Consider the following 13,028-nt stretch of genomic DNA (forward strand, 5'->3'; position numbering starts at 1 on the left):
CCCACCCCCAGGGAGAAAAGAACCAACATGCTGAGGGAATTCCCAGATTCTTCCCATTCCTACCTGCCCTGGTGCCTCTCACAGCCGATGTTTGTGGCAGACAGCTCCAAACGTCCCTGGTTTCAGTCCCCACGTGTCTGTCCTTGTACACCAGGGCCCTGTGGGGAGGGAAGGACGTGCTGGCAGCAGCAGAGCTGGCCCAGATGTGAGGGGCAGGAAGGAACATCTGGGCTGGGCTCCCCATCCCAGGGCTGTGCTCACGTACAGGGGCTGCCGGAGCAGCCGCAGGCCCCGGTGCCCGATGTCCCTCCTGAAGGTGGCCCCCTGGAAGTGGATGGTGGCCAAGCCCCTGTTGGCTTCTCCCAGGGCTTCCATCAGGTCCTGCCTGACAGCAGTGATGGACAGGACTCTGCCACCGCTGGTCACCACCCTGCCGTCCTTCAGCGCCGTGCCCCCGTGGAACACCTGCAGCCCCAGCTCCTTGGCTTGCAAAAGCCCTGCAAAAACAAAGGGAATTCTCTGAGGATTTTGAATTGCACTCTCTGTTGACCATCTCAGAGTCAAGGCTGGAAAAGCCCTTCAGGACCATCCAGTCACCCCCAGCACCAGAATCACCCCAAACCCTGTCCCCAAGGGCCACATCCAGACTCCTCTGGGACAATTCCAGTGACTCCAAACCTCCCTGGGCAGCTCATCCCAAGGCCTGACCACTCTGTGAGGGAAATTTTCTTTTCCAATGTCCAATCTGCCCCTCTCCTGGTGCAATTTGAGGCCATTTCCTCTCCTCCTTTCCCTTGGGACACGGCAGCAGAGCCCGACCCCCCCGGCTGTCCCCTCCTGCCAGGGACTTGTGCAGAGCCACAAGGGCCCCCTGAGCCTCCTTTGCTCCAGGCTGAGCCCCTTTCCCAGTTCAGCTGCTCCTTCCAGGATGTGTTTTCCAGACCTTTCCCAGATCCATTACTTCCTGTGGACAAAACACTGAAAGTTGAAATCCTTTATTCAGTCAAGGGAGAACAAGAGAAGTTTTCACCTTTGCTTTTTTTTGAGAAACAGCATCATCAGTGAAAGGTGTCCCAGTGCACTGGCCCCAGGGATCCCCTTCTGAGCCATCCAATAAAGCATCATGGAATTCCAGACTGGTTTGGGCTGGAGGGACCTCAGAGCCCACCCATTCCCAGCCCTGCCATGGCAGGGACACCTCCCACTGTCCCAGCTGCTCCCAATGTCCAGCCTGGCCTTGGGCACTGCCAGGGATCCAGGGGCAGCCCCAGCTGCTCTGGCAATTCCATCCCAGCCCCTGCCCACCCTGCCAGGGAACAATTCCTGCCCAAGATCCCAAGATCCAGCCCTGCCCTCTGCCACTGGCAGCCATTCCCTGGCTCCTGGCAATCCCTGCAGCCCTTGGCAATTGTCTCTCTCCAGCTTTCCTGGGGCTCCTTCAGGCCCTGCAAGGCCACCCTGAGCTCAGCCCAAAGCTTCTCCTGGCCAGGCTGAACAATGGCAGCTGTGCCAGCCTTTCCTGCCAGCAGAGCTGCTCCATCCCTCTGCTCATCCTGGAGCCTCCTCTGGGCTCTCCTACATGCCCACATCTGGGACACCCCAAATGTAAAGGAAGAAATCCCACAGGAACAGAAATATGGGATCCAGGAGCCACCCCAGGACATATCCCTGCCCTGCCCCAGGAAAGTTGTGCTCTCTCTGGGAACTGTGGGGATTTTGTGCAGGGCTTTCCTGCAGGAAATCACAATCCACAGCCAATTCCTGCCTGGATTCTCCATCTCCCTGACATTAAAGCATCAGTGCTGATGTTACCTCAGCACCCCCCACTATTCCATCCTGCCCACTCCACACAATTCCCTACAGCACTGGAACTGCTGCTCCACAAACACAGGCTGCTCTGACACAGGGAAGCAAAACTGTTCAAGGTTTGGAGGTTTTTTAGATTCCTGTTTTGAGGGAAGGATAAGGGAAGAGGAGGAACTGCTGCCATCACCTGGGAAAACGAGAACCAAGCACAGTTTTCTCCTTGCTACAGGCTCAAGGAATTGTTCCCTCTGACCCTGCAGCAGTGGAAATCCAACCCCTCTGCATCCTGTTTTAAGGAATACTGCAGAATAAAAAGTTTGTCAAGCCATTAAAACCAGAGAATCACAGAGTATGCTGAGCTGGGAGGACACACAAAGATCATCCAGTCCAAGCCCTGGCCCTGCACTGGACACCCAGACAATCCCACCCTGGGCATCCCTGGGAGCATCATCTGAAAATGTGGGACTCAATGAGAAAAGAGAATAAAAACAAATAAACCCCATGAAACTCTGAAGTGGAAGATAATAACAAAAGAATGGATTGAATTCCATGAGTTTGACTTGTTTGTGATTAACAAGCAGGGGGTGAGAAACCCTGCCAGGGACAGGCACCAGAGCATGACCTTGTCCCTGGACCATGGAGGATCCCCAGGGAGCTGCCAAAATTCGGGAGCCCTGGGCAGGGGCTGAGGAGCTGGGATGGGCTGAAGGGGAGAGGGTGGGACTGGCAGGGCACGAGAGCAGGAAGGAAACGGTTCTGCAATGGTTCCCTCTGCTTTTAAACATCTTAAACATCTTCATGAGAGCCTGAACCAGGAGCACTGGAACAGGGGAAATGAATATTGAATGCCTCTATGAATCCTCAATGTCTATATCCAATATTCAAATGGTATTGTCAGCTAAATGAATATTGAATGCCTCTATGAATCCTGAATATTGATATCCAGTATCCAAATGGTATTGACATCTAAATGAATATTGAATGCCTCTATGAATATTAAATATCTATAACCAATATCCAAATTGTATTGGAATCTAAGTGAATATTGAATGCCTCTGTGAATATCCAATATCTATATCCAATATCCAAATGGTATTGACAGCTACATGAATATTGAATACCTGTATAAATGTTGAATATCTATATTGAACATTTATATGGATATTGAAGATATATTTCTAAGATCTATATGAAGATTGAACATAGATATCCAATATTCAAATGGTACTGACAGCTAAATGAATATGAATATTGAATACCTATAACCAATATCCAAATGGTATTGACATCTAAATGAATATTGAATGCCTGTATGAATATTAAATATATATATCCAATATCCAAATGGTATTGACATCTAAATGAATATTGAATGCCTGTATGAATATTAAATATATATCCAATATCCAAATGGTATTGACATCTAAATGAATATTGAATGCCTCTATGAATCCTGAATATTTATATCCAATATCCAAATGGTATTGGAATTTAAGTGAATATTGAATGCCTCTATAAATATTAAATATCTATAACCAATATCCAAATGGTATTGACAGTTAAGTGAATATTGAATGCCTGTATAAATGTTGAATATCTATATTGAACATCTGTATGGATATTGAAGATATATTTCTAATATCTGTATGAAGATTGAATATAGATATCAAATATTCATATGAATATTGAATATCTTTATCTAACATATATATAGCTATTGGATACCTATGCAAATATGGAACATCTGTAACTAATATCTGTATGGATATTGAATATCTATATCTACTATCCAAACAAATATTGAACATCTGTATCAAATATATATAATATCTATATGAATATTGAATACCTATCTCTAGTATCTAAGTTCATACTGAATACCTGAATGCAGAATATCCCAATTCTCACTTTGTCCAGAGCCCTGTGAGGAAGCAATTAAATAATGAGCAAGCTCCCAGGGTTACCTGTGACCTCCATGCCTTTGTCAGAGTCTCCTGGGTATCCTGGGCTGGCCATGACCACACACACAGCACTTCTGTCCTCCCACCAGGCTGGCATGCAGCTGCAGAGTTTGCCATCAATTGTTGCTTGAATCACTTCATAAAAATCATTTTTAAGCAGAGGAAGGATTACCTGTAGAAAGTTTTCAGAGTGATGGAAGTTATTTTTTTATTTTGTTGCCTTGCTGAAATTCACCTTAGGGAAAATTCAGCTGATGGAATAAAATCTGTGTGTGCCAAGCCAGTAGATTTGGAAACTCTGAGTGAGCATGTAATTTGCAGCATCTTTTGTACCAGTCATAAATTTCGAAACACAAGGTGTGAGCTTATGTAGAAGGAATATGAATTTAGGTCCCTCCTGCTCTGCTTCTATCCAGAAAAATAAAATCTGAGGAACTGTGTTTTAACTTAAATCCTTTACCTAATAATTCACAGGAGCTGACCAGCCAAAATTTTCAGTTACCTCAGACATTGTCTAAGATGTTCACATCCAGATCTTCCCCTAGAAATAAACTACAACAGTAAGAGGGGAAAGAATGGAGAATCTTTAATTTTCCAGTGTGTTTCACTCACCTGACACTGGGGGTCCCCAAACTGGCATTTAAAGTTTAAAATCTTCACCCCCTCTTTGGTCAGCATCAAACCTGTTTGCAGCACACCTGGACACAAAGAGCACAGCCAAGCAAATGAACTTAAACTTTTCTTTCTTTCTTTCAAGAGCTCCTTTAAATGAAACAGGGCATTTTGGGGTGTGGGACTCATTTCTGCAAATCAGAAGGTGTTAGGAGTGAGAGTTCTGCAAGCACTTAGATGCAAATCCTAATAATTCCCAAACATCCATAAAAGTGACAAGCAGCCACCTGAGGAACAGGGCACCACATTTTAAACCCCACAAAGCAAAGGTTCTCCAGCTCCATTCTTACTCAACTCCCACTCCACTCTTACTCAGCATTGTAAAAAAGGCCCCAAAAAGCAGAAACTGAAGATGTGGGTGGGAGCCCAACTCTTCAGAGGTTTGAGATCTCTTAGTGCCAACAGCAGCCCTTGGCACTGACACCTCTGGACACCCCCTGCCTTTTCCAAAACAGCCTCTGGATAAGGATCTGGAGAAAATGGACATTGTTGTGTCTAAGAGGGAGCAGTAGAGCAGGACTGAAATATATGCTCTGCCCTGAACTGCAAATCAATCTGTTTTATTTAAAAATATTTCATAAAATCATGGTGTTTTAAGGAGAAAAGGCCAAAGTTCTCTCCCAAACAAAAAGCTGTGAACCGAGTGAATGAGGCTTAACACTGCATGAAAAATGAGCTGCTGCTGGGGTTTTTTTAAACAAACACCATAATTTTTAAACAAAAAAAAATTGTTTTTTTAAACAAATTCAGGAGCAGCCTCTGACAATGGAAGTGACCTGGATAGGGGCTTACCTCGGTTTTCAGGTGCTCACTCACCTACATAGGCTGCTCCTTCTTGTCTCAAGCTGTCCACGACGTGCTGGAGGACTGCACCCCTGATTTGATCTAGAAGAGCTTCTGGAACCTGACAACCAAACAAAGCCACTGAGGCAGTGATGGCACCTGCTGGAAGGATGGGGATGAGGAGATTCCTGAGCTGTTTGCTGCTGTCCCACCCCAGCCCCTGCTCCATCCCTTGGGCTGCTGCTGTTTGAGGGGTGGAAATTTCACTCCTCTGCCTCCCGAGGTGCTTTGGGTGGTTCTGAAGGAGGTTTGGGACTGGCAGCCTGGGCTGAGCACAGTCAGAGTTTCTGTGCTTGGAGAAACCCACATTGATTATGGGTTGGAGCAGTGCTTTAGGAACCAGCAAGGGCCCCCCAGGTTACGTGCAGGGCACAGAGGTCCTGGGCACCCAGGGAATTGTGCAGGGATTTCAGACGTGGGAAACACAAAGTTTAGGAACAACAGAAGAGGTAAAAGAGAGGCTCCTGCAGAGAATGAAACCCCAAGGAAGGGCTGTTGAGGTTGGATGCTCTCCAGAAGGCAGCGGGCTGTGCTGGGCAGGGGCTGGGGCAGGAGCTGTACCTGGGGCACGGGGCAATAGGCTCCCATCCCCGCCGTGCTGGGACCCTGCTCCCCCTCCAGCAGCCGCTTGTGGGGCTGAGCCGGGGGTACGGAGGCCACGGTGACACCGTCGGTGAAACAGGAGCACTGCGGGACAGACACGGGCACAGCGCTGACAGCGGCCACGGTGGCCACGACAGCCAGGGGACAGCACTGCTGGGCACAGGCTGAGCCACGGTTCTGCTGGAAAATGGAGAAATTGCAGAAGCCCTGACTGCAAAGGGTATTAAAGCCCACCCAGTGTCACCCAGTGTCACCCAGTGCCACCCCTCCCACTGTCCCAGGGGCTCCCAATGTCCAGCCTGGCCTTGGGCACTGCCAGGGATCCAGGGACAGCCCCAGTTGCCCTGGCAATTCCATCCCAGCCCCTGCCCACCCTCTGGGTAAAGAATTTCTCCAAATCCCATAGGATCCATTTATTCTGCTGCAAGCCCATTGACCTGAAGGGTTCGTTGTTTCTTACTCATGTTTAAATTACCAAGAGAAATGGTGGCTCTCATTACAATTCCCTTTTGATAAATCAGATTTTGAGTCACATGGACACATGCCTGGCCTCTGTCATGTGAACAGCCTAAAAGAGGCACTTTATATTAGCATAAAGTTAGGGATGTAACAAAAATTACCAAGGCAAAGTACATAAAAACATGTTTTGGGTCATTTTTCCCCTAAAATAACCACTATAAATGCAATGTCATTGTTAATGTAAAAGAAAAATCTACTGACAACATGCATTAGCATGACACAGGGCTTAGATTGCATGTTATATATATGCAATATATACCCATCTCAAAGTGCAAATAAAAAACAAAAAAAAAATTGAAATTTGAAATGATAAACTTGGGTGTTTATGCAGAAGCACAGCAATAATGCCAAAGAGTAAAAGCACAACATCAATCACCTACAGAAAGTTCTTCCCCTTGAAGCAGTTCTTCAATAACAACCATTTCTCCAAACATTCTGTCCTGTAAAAGATAAAAAACAAAAGGAATCCCCTGTGAGCAGACATGAATCCACTGCCTAAATCCTCTCTTCATGTTCTTTTAACAAAAAAAACCCCAATGTACACGAGAAGTGCCAGCTTGCTTGAATGCCAGTGGAGAAAGCCAATGGAATTCCATTTGGATATAAGGAGGCAACACTGGATACTCCTTATCAAGCCTGGGAGACAAGGAAAAAATTACAATTTGGAGGGGCAGAGAAGTGGGACTGGAGGCTGGAGCAGAAGTTCAGTCACAAAAGCTCCCAGCCCTGCCTGAGGCACACAGGAGGAATCTGAAGAGACCCAGGAAAACTCTGGAATCAATCAAACAAATTTCTCCCAAAAATACTTGCCTCCTGTATCTGGAATTACAAACTCCCAGAGTACAGAACACCAAGACTTGGACTGGCAGGGGTTAATTAAGGATTTATCCACCTGCATAATCTCCTGGACAGCTCTGCAGGCCTCCTCCTTGCTGGCTGCAATGGTCACTTCTTTCCTGGCCGCTGGACCCCGTGCCCGCACCACCCGTGCAGGGAAGTCTGTGCTGTAAGGGAAACAGAGCAGGGGTCAAACATCCCTGCTGCATCCAGGGACTCCAGGGAAATCACCACAGTGCCACTGTAGCTCCAGAATTTCTCCACTTACTCTGAAACACAAACTAAATCCAGAAGTTAAAAAGGAAAAAAAAAGCATCACCCTGTTAATTGATGTGTTTTAACCTTACCCTGTCACTCTCTGGCTTGTGAACAGCCAAATAAAAGGGTTTTGGAGGGCTGATTCTGCACACAAATTTCCTGTTTCCCAAAAGAACACCTTTCCACACTGAGATTTCTATCAGGTTAAACCTCAGCCCCTCAGTTTGTACCACCAGGCTCCCACCAGGCTGCCTTTCTCCCCATCTCACCCTGCACACCTGGGACAGTTTTCCCTTTGGAGCCTTGCCCTTGCTGACAGAGAAGGTGTTGGCCTTGTCTCCATGTGGCATCAACATCAACTGGGTGTTCTTACAGAGCAAAACCAGTGAAAAGGTTGGTTTTGTTAAAAAAAAAAAAATAACCCACAGGTTCCATGAGTTTATCCTACATGGAGCACTTGCCAGCAAGGACAAGGAGCCTGGGAACAAAACCCACAGGCAAAGAAATGAGACTGTTGTTCTTTAGGTGTGGATATTTGACCAGAACATTTCAAATCATCCTCAGAGAGCATTTTGCTGGTATCTGTCTGGCAAGAAATGATTCTTAGCCCTTAACTAACAGAAAGATTTGTTGAAATACTTTTCTCCATTACAATTTTTTGTCTTATACATGGCTTATTGAGTGTACTGAAGGAATAGATGGAAAAGAAGAAAAGCTGGGACCTGAGAAGAGAAAGATCAACCTGCTGCAGTTCCCAGAATTGTGGAATCATAAAAAGGTTGGGTTGGAAGGACCTCAAATCCCACCCAGTGCCAGCCCTACCATGGCAGGGACACCTCCCACTGTCCCAGCTGCTCCCAATGTCCAGCCTGGCCTTGGGCACTGCCAGGGATCCAGGGGCAGCCCCAGCTGCTCTGGCAATTCCATCCCAGCCCCTGCCCACCCTGCCAGGGAACAATTCCTGCCCAAGATCCCATCAAATCCTACTCTGAAGCCATTCCCTGGCTCCTGGCAATTCCTGCAGCCCTTGTCCCCAGTCCCTCTCCAGCTCTCCTGGAGCCCCTTCAGGCCCTGCAAGGGGCTCTGAGCTCTCCCTGGAGCTTCTCCTCTCCAGCTGAGCACCCCCAGCTCTCCCAGGCTGGCTCCAGAGCAGAGAGGCTCCAGCAGCTCCACTCCTGCCCCTCCATCACCCGTCTCTAATTGCAGAGCTCATGAATTCAGCTCCTGCTGGGGAAGAAGGAGAGCTGAGGAGTTCCCAAGGCCCAGGTGAGTGCAGAGGAGCCCCATGGCAGCACATTTACCTGGTGATGAACCTGCAGGCCTCCTGGGGGTTGCTGAAGGCTTTCCAGCGCGCCGTGGGGATCCCGTGTCGCTCCAGGAAGGCTTTGCTGGAGCTGCTGCTGGAGGCCAGCTGGGCTGCCCTGGCACACGGCCCAAAGCACCGAACTCCTGCTGCCCTCAGGTCATCCACAATCCCTGAGCCACAGAAACAGCACCCAGGGGGCTCTCTGGGGACATGGAGCCCGTGTGGCAGAAGGAAATTCCCAGCAGTTACACTTTCCTTTATCTCAGATCATTTATTCACCCTCCAAAGGAGGTTCTGAACATCCCCTGGCCCTCCTCAGCCTGTCCTTCCGAGCCTCTTCAGCTCTCGGGGTTACTGAGCACTCCCACAGTTACCCCCCCACTTTAAAGCAGAATTCAAGGTACTGGTTTTTTTTCTCTCAACCTAATGATATGATTTGATATTATTCTATTATAAAATTATCATATCATTGATATATTTTTCTGTCAATTTAGGTTTATTTAATTATTTTATGAACTTACCAGCTGCCAAAAGAGCTTCTGGGCCAGCTAACACAAGCCCAATGTTATGATCTTTGCAGAACTGGGTAACAATAGTGTGATTGCTCACTAATACAGCTGAAAAGGAAAAAGAATTAACTGGTGACTGTGAAGCCTGAGTAAGAGACAGGAGAAGAGAATGTCTTTTTTCCATCCCCCTAAAAGGGTGATTAAAATCATGAAACAGCCCATGAAGGGCAAAGTGAAATATCAATGTAATAACAGCAGAGTCCAAAAGGAACTGGGAACAACTCCAGTTTGCACTACTGGTTTTAATACACATTTGCTAACTGATTGAATCTAATTTATTTGCCATGTGCAATCAAGATACATTTTAAAAGTTGCTTATAACAACCATAGCAACTTTGAAAAATAAAACTTAAGGATCAGGAAGAAACTCAATTTCAACAGCTGAGTAAAGATTTACTGAAAGCATTGGTTGATGCAGCTAAACTTCTCTGAGCAGCCTGGGCAGACACAGAGGTGTTTCTATTCAGAATGAAGAACTTTGAGCCCTCTGTTCCTGGGTTAAGTTTCACTGGAATTGGTCACTGAATTCAAGCACAAAAGTGGAAGAGATGGGGTGTAGAAATACAGTCTCATATAAGCCTCACTAGCTTAAGCAGCGAGGCTAAAACTAAACAGAGCAGGGTGTTTTAGGAGGCAGCTCTGAAATTCAGGAACAAAACACAAAATAAAGAAGAAATCTGTGCCTGCAGTCATTTGTGGCACCAGTAAAAGACGAGCCACCGGTACCTCCCCAGCTGGTTTGTCTCAGTTGCTGCAGTGCTGATGGCAAGGAGTGGGAGTTTATTCCCCCCTTTTTACCTGAATTGGAGATTTTTCCATTTTCAGCTGTCCCTGCATTTCCTGGAGCCACAAACACGTGTTTGACCTGCGGGGACTGGGCCAACTTCCAGGCCAGGGCGTGTTCCCTGCCTCCGCTGCCGATCACCAGCACCCGCTCAGCCATGGCCCTGCAGCACCACTGACCTGGCAAAATCAGCAAGGACAGAGCAATTGCACCCCACTGCTGCAGGATTGGGCTCATGGTAACCCAGTTTGTGTCAGAAAGGTCCTCCTTGGCTGTGGGACACGGTGCTGTGCCAGCAGTGCCACTGGATGGACACGTGGGTCACACCTGGCTTAAATACGGACAAAGAATCCACTGGGAATTGTCCCCACTTGTTCCAGCAGAGTCAAGATTTCATCTCCTAAGCACCCACAGATATGAAATAATCCTGCCTTGAGTAGGTCTCATCAGGTCCTTTCCACAACTACACAGGACAGGATTAAAAGTGTCATACAAATGCTTTAAAATATATATTTTTATATATTTTCTATGTTATATAATGCATTTATTTCTAAACAAATATAAAGAAATATATATATAATAAACAAATTAAAAATATACAAGACAGAACTAAGCAATGAATAACTATATAATGAATAAATACATAACAAATAAATATACAGAAATAAAAATGTAATTGTTCACTCCTTTTCATATTTAATAAATATATTTCAGTCTGAAATAGATTTATTAAATATATTTAATAATATATTCTTAAATATATTTAATACATTTAAATATTAGATATATTTAATATTTAATTAATTAAAAATTAAATAATATATTCATATAAATATATAAATATATTTATATTTAGTGGTCAGTCTAGAAGCTTTTAAGAGTGCAAACATTCTCAGCAGTAAATGGCAAAGGCAGATTTCAGGACAGACTTTATCCCCTGACAATTGCTAGGAGGACACTTCAGCAGAGCAGCACATTCAATAAAAGAGAACTGTTCATCTCACTGACATTTCGAGCCATTCCTCAGCAATATTTTGTGGCAGATTAGTTTTGATTTGTTTCAGAAATGTTATCATAGGTCACATCTGCAAAACCTAATTTCTCCCTGTGTGCTGCATGTGGACAAATGTCAGAGAGAAAAATGCAGCCCAGAACATGACCTTTAAGGGAGGTGCTGATGGAGGAGCCAGTCCTTACCCAGGAGAGAGATCAGAAATTAAAGGTACCACGGACAGCAGCAAGTGCCGCTGCCTTCTCCCCAGGAATCACAACCCCTGGGTTTAATTCACTGCACAAAGGCAAACAGGAGCTGAACAGTGACACTGAGGGAGAATAATGCAGGCAAGATGTTCACAGAACTGTGATACCCCAGGGATGGTGCCTGGAGCTCCTGAGACAGGATCACACTGCCTTAACTCGCTACAAAATCCAATTTAACTCTATTTCATCGCTCCTGAGTTGCCCAAGGACAGTGTCAGGAATTCTCACAGCCTGGCTCTGGGAATTGCAGAGTTTTGAGGGTTATTTGATTTTCAGTTTTAGCTGTTAACACAGAGCAGGTGCTCAATGCTCTACCAAGGATGGACTGATTTCCTTGCAAAAGCCTTTTCTCAGCCTTTATGTTGGGTAGCAGTCCAGTGTCAGGCTTTGTCCTTCCTTTTGTCACTGCCTGAGTAATAATGGCTGGAAGTGGCTGTGAGTGTGCAGAGGAGTTACAGCTGCTCTGTCTCTAACAAAGGCACCAACGTTCTCTGTGAGGCTCCAGAGTGGTACAACACTTACCAATGAAAAGGAAAGTGGTTTTTAAAGCAATTCCACACTCCACACACCCCGCTCTCCCACCAATAATCTCACAATTCCTTGAAGTTTTCTAAAACAGAATGAATTAAAGTTCCAAACTGGGGAGAGAGTGAAAGCGAGCAGTGCCTCCAGCCCTTTGGAAAAATTCACTTTTCCATTCCACCTCCCAGTGAGGGCACTAAGGATGTTTTTTGCAAAGCCAAGCTAAAGCATGCTGGAAGAGAGGAGATTTAGTGAGTTGGTCCAGGAGGGAAGGCTGGAGAGAGGGACAGAGCGTGCTGGAGCAAAAGAGAGCTGCAAGGGCACTTGCTGCTGGAAGAAAGGCTGTGGAGAACAACGTCCCACTGGAATTCATTTCCCTTACCGTGACAGACCCTGCTGCTGGCTCGCACAAAAGGCTAAGGAGTCCTCCAGAAGGTTCTTCCTCCAGTTCCTGCTTCAGATCCAAATGATTTCTGATCTCCTAAAGCCAAGGATAAGAGTGGAAGAGGCAGCCAGACCTGCAGCTGCCCTGTCCCCCCTGATCCTCCACCCTCACTGGAGTGTCCCCAGCAGCATCCCCTCAGTGCCACCCACCCTTCAAGTCCTCCCCACAGCCTCAGCACGGTGGAGCCTCCTCCCTTCTGCCCATCTTCCTTCGTTAAGGACACAAACAGCTCCTCCCCACAGCCCTGCTGACCATGGAAAGAGGATTCAGCCAAAGAGAAAAAAGCCCAGCGACAATGTGTCACACAGCTGAGCTCCTCACTCAGATCCCAGGCAACAGCAGCTTTATATCCCCTGCCAGGGGAGGAATCCCAGAGACTGAGACAAAAACTAGGCTGGAAAAAACTTACAGTTTTGTTACTTGTTGTTCTTCTCATTTTGAACTTTTCAATTTGTTTCTATTTGTCTGCTTTATTTTGGAAACCTTGAAGCAAAACTGAGCAGCATCAATTAAAAATCAACAGCTGGGTCCAAGGCTTCAGGATCGCTGTGGAACTCCCGCAGGACTCGCACGCTTCAGACGAGCACAAGAGCACCTCTGGTTCCCGAGGCTGCACGGCAGCACGCCAGGAGTAAAATCAGAG

The 13,028-nt window shown here is 46.4% G+C and overlaps 1 protein-coding gene across 1 annotated transcript in view; it reads right to left on the minus strand.

Annotated features, from left to right (window-relative positions):
• The window catches only part of LOC131581151 (trifunctional purine biosynthetic protein adenosine-3-like), a 310,961-nt gene that overhangs the window by 12,091 nt on the left and 285,842 nt on the right, over positions 1-13,028 (minus strand). The window contains exons 2-12 of the mRNA XM_058843105.1: positions 10,173-10,321; positions 9,327-9,422; positions 8,801-8,975; positions 7,297-7,408; positions 6,785-6,844; positions 5,844-5,969; positions 5,256-5,343; positions 4,380-4,465; positions 3,771-3,939; positions 266-497; positions 64-158 (exon numbers count right to left, since the gene is read on the minus strand). Coding sequence (XP_058699088.1) covers positions 64-158; positions 266-497; positions 3,771-3,939; positions 4,380-4,465; positions 5,256-5,343; positions 5,844-5,969; positions 6,785-6,844; positions 7,297-7,408; positions 8,801-8,975; positions 9,327-9,422; positions 10,173-10,317 — 1,384 coding nt within the window. The 5' untranslated portion in view covers positions 10,318-10,321. The remainder of the gene's footprint in view (positions 1-63; positions 159-265; positions 498-3,770; positions 3,940-4,379; positions 4,466-5,255; positions 5,344-5,843; positions 5,970-6,784; positions 6,845-7,296; positions 7,409-8,800; positions 8,976-9,326; positions 9,423-10,172; positions 10,322-13,028) is intronic.

Source organism: Poecile atricapillus, chromosome 1 (assembly GCF_030490865.1).
Source record: "Poecile atricapillus isolate bPoeAtr1 chromosome 1, bPoeAtr1.hap1, whole genome shotgun sequence".
NCBI classification, from domain to species: Eukaryota; Metazoa; Chordata; class Aves; order Passeriformes; family Paridae; genus Poecile; species Poecile atricapillus.